The sequence below is a fragment of the Morone saxatilis genome, unplaced genomic scaffold (genome assembly GCF_004916995.1).
Source record: "Morone saxatilis isolate NCDOM2014 unplaced genomic scaffold, NCSU_SB_2.0 Contig8, whole genome shotgun sequence".
NCBI classification, from domain to species: domain Eukaryota; kingdom Metazoa; phylum Chordata; class Actinopteri; family Moronidae; genus Morone; species Morone saxatilis.
In genome coordinates this window covers 10,660,143-10,667,616 of record NW_023340257.1, presented here as the reverse complement: position 1 = coordinate 10,667,616, position 7,474 = coordinate 10,660,143, and the positions used below count along the sequence as shown (strand labels likewise).

The 7,474-nt window shown below is 41.5% G+C and overlaps 1 protein-coding gene and 1 long non-coding RNA gene across 3 annotated transcripts in view; one reads left to right on the top strand and one right to left on the bottom strand.

Moving 5' to 3' along the window:
- The window catches only part of LOC118341717, a 15,536-nt gene extending 13,789 nt beyond the window's left edge, over nt 1-1,747 (top strand). The window contains exon 3 of the long non-coding RNA XR_004797451.1: nt 1,612-1,747. This is a non-coding gene — a long non-coding RNA (uncharacterized LOC118341717). The remainder of the gene's footprint in view (nt 1-1,611) is intronic.
- The window catches only part of scn2b (sodium channel, voltage-gated, type II, beta), an 11,060-nt gene that overhangs the window by 195 nt on the left and 3,391 nt on the right, over nt 1-7,474 (bottom strand). The window contains exons 2-5 of one of the 2 annotated variants that reach the window (XM_035680048.1): nt 3,124-3,284; nt 2,812-3,028; nt 1,569-1,776; nt 381-448 (exon numbers count right to left, since the gene is read on the bottom strand). In XM_035680048.1, coding sequence (XP_035535941.1) covers nt 1,580-1,776; nt 2,812-3,028; nt 3,124-3,284 — 575 coding nt within the window. In that variant the 3' untranslated portion in view covers nt 381-448; nt 1,569-1,579. The remainder of the gene's footprint in view (nt 1-380; nt 449-1,568; nt 1,777-2,811; nt 3,029-3,123; nt 3,285-7,474) is intronic. The other variant, XM_035680047.1, reaches the window with a different exon arrangement.

Here is a 7,474-nt window from a genome sequence, read left to right as displayed (position 1 = left end):
TTTAACTTAAACTAGTACTATGCTTGGTAGATGCCTCTATAAATAAGCCTCTCTTGAGATAAAGCCAGCCAGGTAGAGATATCTGGGCCACAACACACACTAAGAAACATCTACACTTGCACACACATACTGTTTACACACTTATTTTTTTCCATGTTTGAGGATCTTTTGATGGAGAGAGGATATCCAAGTTAGTCTATTGATTAATAAGTACAGGTTTTGGTTCTGTTCACTACAACATCAGTGTAATTCTTAATGCATGCAAAGAAAGAAGTGTACTGTCAGTTCGGTTTGGCTAGTCTTAGTGGTATTTCATATTTTTCTCTATTGTTTACAACAACACAAACAGTCCAGACTGGTTGACATGAGCAGGTATTTACCAGAGGAAGTGTTGGGTGTAAGGGCTACACAGGCCGCTGGTTCTATCAGATGACCCAGCTATGGTTGTCTATAAATATCAGAGAAGAGATGCCCTTTCAGTCAATAGAAGGAGAAGGTTTGAGGTTTGTAATCCATTTACAAGAGAGAAGTGCTTAAGAAGTAGTTACATCTGCTGTGTGGTTTTTCTCTTGTGCAATATGTTAGACAGAAACTGTTGTATACCAGGAAACTCACACTATAATGCGAAAAGCCTCTGTGTTACATGTTATTATTACACTGCATCCCAGTATAGTGATTTGGCAAATAAGGTTAGATGTTCATTTGTGTGTTTAGATTTTGAGATATGTACTATTAACGAGTCCATTCTGAAGAAAGATATGAAATTAAGCCCCATGGCTTTTGGTCTAGGCTGTAGAATTTAGGTTTTCCAGATCTTAGAGAAGTTTAATTGAGGATCACAGAAAGTGGTCACTATTGGTATATAGTGGTATATATATATATATATATATATCTTGATTCAGTGGCATATGTCCATGCCTAGTGCTAGGCTTCTTATGATTGTTGGTATCTTGCTGCTGTTTATGTTCTATGCATTTAAAAAACGTCACTTTTTCCATTGACAGACACCACTTGGTATGCTGCTGCTGTTTGTCACATGAAAATGACATGCCACTCATGTTCTACTTACAAGTGACACTTTCTACCAGCAGGTGCAGTGTAAAACTCATATCTTATACCATATTACACTGGAAGATTTAGAAGATTTAGTGGTACTATGAGCTCTGTAGCACAGCCTGTAGAACTCTGACATACTTTAAAAAACCAAGCCATAGTTTTACTTGTATTGATAACTGTAGAGTAGTTACAATAAGTAACTATTGTGTTAAATGTGCAAAATGCTACTCATCTAACAATTAATGCTCGCTAGATTACGCCTTTCTTTTAATCTGTCAGCGGGACAACGTGTTGTAGGCATAACTTTAATACAGTAGTGGCTTTCGTCTGTTTATAAGTGACACAGCGACAGAATATCGGAGTGAGCAGTGGAATATGCCAGCAAACATCAGCTGAAGGAGAGTGGAATCTGCCAGAACAATAAAGAACCAGCATATTCGAGTATAACAAGTGCTGCTTTTTATGTCGGTGTATGTTCAGTTTTTGCTTGAGGTCAAGGTCAAGGATCTTACGGTGAGATTTCTTACTTGGTTCCCTCCTCTCCTACACCTTCAGCCTCCAGTTTTCCCTCCTCCTCCATCTTCTCCTCCGAAATCAGTTCCTGTTTCCGGTGTCGACGAAGACATTTCACTACAACCATGGAAAGGATCAAAAGAGCTAATGCTCCACCCACCGATGCCCCAATGGCGACTGCGATGGTTGAATCCCTCGGAGGGGGAACTGAGGAGAGGAGATAAATAGTTTGCAGACAAAGGATGGAGACAAGTGCAATGCTGGCTAAAAGCTCTACTGGGCTGATTAAACAGAGTGGAAAGCAAGAAAGTGCTGCTGAGTTAGCCTGTGTCCTATGTGTGGGTGTGCGTGTACGTATGTGTGCGCGTGAGAGAGATGCTGAGGGACTAAGTTCAACCTCTTGTTGGTCATTAATAAGTAAAACGCTGACTCATCACCAGTAGGCCGTCACGCTCCAGGAAACAGACTGGCACATGCAGTCATAGCATGTTATATATGACCATTGTATGGCATTTATCCTTAGAGCACAGTGGCTGAGGCAGACTGCAAAACACGAGCAATTCACACCACTTTTCACAACACATAAGCATGCCACATTTAGAAGAAACGTCATTATTGTAATACGATCAGATTCTGGATTCTTGTTACACTATTTCAAACATATATTTCTGTCAAAATATGGCAATAAAGGTCGTCCATTTGTACCTTGTATCTGCCTGTGTGATTGTCTGAAACAGTGCAAACAGAGAACTGCTCAAACTTCAGATGGGGTGTTTTTAGCCCTATTTTGGTGCCACTATGAAAATTATTCATGAGCCACAACTGCAACCAGCTTGCAAAGTAGCTGGTTCTTCCCCTCCCTTGACAGAAGAAAATGGCTGCTCAATCTAAGGCAAGTGGGATACATGCCCGATGTAAACCAATAACGGAAAGGACTGGATGATGAATGTCGGTGTTCAAAAAAAAATTACACTGATGGATGGTGTTTGAGATAAATAAGATTAGTGAAGAAGTCAAGAGTGCTATTTTGACACAGAATGTTTTTTATAGCAGCACTCTCCCTTAACAATATACTGGTTTGGCACTGAGTAGCACTTGTCAGTTTGAGAACAGGGGGGTGAATTTAAAGGTTTAAAGGATGCTAAAGTGAACTAAAAGAAAATCAGGGAGTGTATCTCTAAGGCAAGGGTAAGGATTTAAAGACACATTTTTAATTCTCAGAAGGTAGGGTTAGTATCTTACGTTCGGTAACAACATTGAACTGTATGACACCATGTCCCTGGATGCGGTCAGGGGGGTTTCTCACATAGCAGTTGTAAACCCCCTCATCCTCCAGCTGAACATCCGATAGGGTAATTGACAGGTCGTTCTTAACCAGGTTCCCGGCAAACTTGACCCTGTCTCCAAAGCGGTTTGAACTCAGAGCCACCATTCCTTTTTTCCTAGAGTACGTCATAAACTATAGAGAGAGAGGGGGAGAGGGAGATAAAGAGAGTTCATAATGGGCTTAGAGTTTTAAAATGTAGACAGCCTATGGAGACTAGCTATTTTTACCATCTCTTCTGTGTCGTTGAGTGACTCTTGGTAGGTCCAGTTCATGGCAAACTTTGTCTCATCCATCCTATAGCAGGAAGTAAATATGCAGGTGATTTTGACAGTTGTTCCGTTCAGTGCATTGAGGTTACCGGGCACGGTCACATCCATGCTTGAACAACCTGTAAATAAAAACAACACCAGTGTTAATAATGCTAGTACCAACAACAATACAGTATCGGAGCTGTAAGGTTTGAAATTTGACTCAATTTATATTTGGCGGGATTTCGAACAAAATGTGGAAATAATTATTGATAAATGTTTTTGATCAGTAGTTTGTGTTAAATATACAAATAATATTAAAATATAAGCCTTTAAGACATCTAAAAGGAATCTAACTCCAAATAATGAAAATAATTCACTGTACAAATCTGGTATAGGAGGATATGTAATTTTTCATTTGCTATTTATTTTTTTATTTTTTTTGGTAATATGTACAGCATATGCTAGTACAACTGGCATAAGTAATTCAACTGAGACCCCATGTCTTAAAGTCAGTGGTCCTCAGTGTTAAAATTAGGGTTGAGAGTTTTTGAGTCAAAAGACATCTGATTCCAGACTCTATAAGTCATGTACAGCATCAAGCCTACACAGCTGATTGGTTGTACACTACAGTACCTCATTTATCATCATCTACAGGTTTGTGATTACAAACATAAATCGTATAAACTGTGTACAATCTCACACCTTTAAGAAGCTTACATCCTGTAAGCCAATATTTTAATGCTCTGTGTTCAACCAAACATACTGCAAAAAAGATGCTAAAAATATCAGCATGTCAGCAGTTTCATCTTCCCAGTATGTATAGTGAGGATGTGGGTTTCCATGTAACTGCTGACTCTTCTTCTGCACTCTATTTAGAGAATGCTGTCTTTCAGGCTGACAGTCATTTGATGCGAATTCCTCAACTCACAGAACAGATTTAAATGTAGGCAAGACCCGCAACCTGACTGTAGATCAAGCAATATGCCTGCTATATACTTCATAGATGGTTTTGCAGTGACTCTGTGTAGAGAATAAAAAACTATGCAACTGTCTTTGCTGCGAGTTTATGCATTATTTCATCTCCTGCTGCTGGAAAAAATGACATCCACAGGGATTTGTAGGCCAGGGCATCTCTGCAGCACTACAGGATTATACTTCATTACAATGCTATCATCACACATTTTACCTTTATCAAAAAATTACAACTTCTGCGATTAGGACTTGACCATATTGCAGTTTTAATTTTGATTAATTGTCCAGCCCCATTCTAAAATGAAAGCCAGAAAAACATGTAACTGCATATAAATGTAACCTGAAATGAAAATAAAGTATCATTTAGTTTCCTCAAGTTCCTCCTCCCCTCTAACATTATGTGTCAGCATGGGCTTACACTCCCCAGACAGAATCTGTGCCTCTCTCTCAGTATGTGTGTGTGTGTGTGTGTGTGTGTGTGAGAGAGAGATGGGACTCTGCACCATTCTCTCCTCTGCAGTCGGGTGTTTCTGGCTCCCTTCCCACTGCTGCTGCACCACTCCACAGGCCTGCCTCTCTGCACCACACACTCTCTCTTACACACACACCCATACACTTTCTACATCTCCTTTCATCGCCCATATGTATAATTTACACACGTACACAATTTTCCATGCACAGAGTTCACCACAGCCAGGTGTCTTGTGATGCTGCGCAGTACCTGTGCTTCTCGCTTTTTCTCTCCATACAAACACACACATACACATACTACTACAAGGTGTGCATTGTCAGCAGTGAGCTTAGCATGCTAGCTGTGGTGTGTCAATGTCATCCTCTTGCTAGCTGACCTATCTGTGCACGCAGCTAGTACCAACACATTCAGGCAGACACCGTCACTCACGCACACACGTACTGTAAGCACGGTACACACATTATGTTCCTTTGCCACGACAACCCATACACAGATATGCAGTGTGAGAAACAGATTGTTACAGCCTCCTGCTGACTCAGCAGTCCTGCGGCTAGTGAGAAAGAGAGGCAGATGCAGAGGATGGAGAGAGACAGACGCTCGCTAACAGATGAAATACTGCAGTGAAGCAGCCTCATGCGACTCCTCCCTCTCTCTGCCCCTCCCTCTTTCCTCTCCCATCTTTGTCCACCTCTCTTGCCTCCTCTCACGCCTCTTTCCTAGCGCCTCTTCGGTCCGACCCCACAATGAGTCCTTCTGTTTCTCCCCATAGTCTTACTTTCCAGTGCATGTCTCTCTCTTACTCCCTTCTACTTCATCTACTCCTCCATTGTTCCCCACCTCTCACAAGGTCAATGCAGGAAAAAAAGGTGAAAGGTAGGTAGGTCTGTTACATCATCTTTCCTGTGCCCTCCACAATTCTGTAGTCCAAGTCTACAGTACGTGACCACCTTTTGTACCTACGCACATAATCCTATTTACAGTAGAGGTATATATTGTAAGTTAGTTTACATTTAATAAAGGGGAATGTGGTAAACGTTGCCTGTGTTATTGATTGGTAAAGAAGGCAAGACCATCAGATACTGCCATTTGTTATCTTTGTGGTCATTTCAGCAGGGAGGGTGGTTCCTGAAACTACAATCCTTGGATCATCCAGGAGGGTTTCAAATGTAACAATAAATGATTTTTTATTAAATTAGTAATCATTACAGTAGCCTGGACTAGCCCCGCTTCCAGATCTCAATCCAATTAGGCATCTGTGGGATGGCATGGGCAAAGCTTTTCAGAGAAGGAATCCAATGAAGACCAACTTGACAAATCCACAGACAACATCCTTTGAAGGTCTCTTCTACAAGTGATTTAAAGCTGCTTTAAGGGCACAAAGGGCTGCAGCTTGGTATTAAGAGCATGTTACCATAAAAATTTAGACTTTGGGCTCTATTTTCATGACGATCATTTACTAGGACTGAGTTGTACAATCTCTTAAAAGTATCACCATTTGCTTGTTTTGGCATTAAAGATGGTTCTGACTGGATTTAGGGAACAAGAGGTGCTGGTCCTGAGTGCTTCGATGGACTAAATGCTGGTCTGGAGTGTGTCGACACTTCAGGGTTATCAAATGGTGACCCTCCTGCTTGTTTTTTAAGGAGCCAACTATCACTAGAGGGCTAAGCAACACTGTGTGGCGTCCTTCAGATTGTTGCCCAGGTTGGGTCTTTTTGTCTTCAGCTAAAGCAAGTGGCTGCTGCTTTTCGGCAGCTTCAGTGAGGACCCTGAGCCTTTGTTGGGGTCTAGCTTCTTATCCCCACCTCCTTAGAGCTGGAGTTCACTGCCGAGACTCTACAAAGCACTTAAACGGGGGAGCACTTATAAAATTCCCCAGGGCAGCATTAGCTTAATGATGATGGCATGTCACAGAGTTCGACCAGATCATCAGATCTGATCCCAGATTGGTTGCTCGTGAAAAAATGACTGAATTCCAAGTTTCCTTCAGTGAGACAGACATTCTTTGTTATTCGCTTAGCATTGGAATCTGAACATTTGATTGTGTGAGACAAGGGCTACAATTGACAAGTTATAATTGACTATGTGTTACTTTCATGACTATCTGCATACAGAAGTAGGTGGTGTACCAGTACAGAGCAGTTTTAGGGAAGTTTTAGTGTTACCATTGTTTATGTCTCCCAACACCAGAGGGACATTGGTGTAAAGGTAAATCCTGTGTTAATTTTGAAGCTTCACATGCAATTCTACTTAACAAAACCCGAAAAGCCTACAAAGTGTAGATGATACATTGACCCCAGCATGCTGCCTTTAAATTGTTATGAGTGTCATAATGTTTAGCTGTGATTCAGTTGTGTTCTGTACTGCTGGGCTTTGGTTCTAGTGCCCCCTGCTTTGGAGAAAGCCACACTGCATTCTGCACACTGCAGCACTCTATGCTGAGGTGCCAAACGGGGGGGCTAGTCAGCAGTCAGTACAGCTCACACCAAAAATATGCCATCCGTCAGTAATTCCTGGAGGAGTTGCAGGAATCCTGTGGGCTGCAGAAGCTTTTCTCTGATTATGTCATGCCTAGACTGGCATAGCAAGCTCAGAAACCTATACAGTACTGTGTGAGCCTGCAGCTGCACCTCTGTGTGATATGTTATTGTAATATTGGAGACAAAGAAACACAAAAGCACAGACAGGGATGCATTAAATTCTTCTATGATCACCAGTAAAAACCACACATACAACATGGACAATATTGACAGGACTGAGTGAGTGTTGAAAGCTACTTTCCATTCCTTGTCCTCCTCTCCCCTCCACTCTTTCACTGTTTATGTATTATTGACAGTTGCCTACTTATAGTAGAGCCACAAAGTCTGGCTGCTTTAAGATACA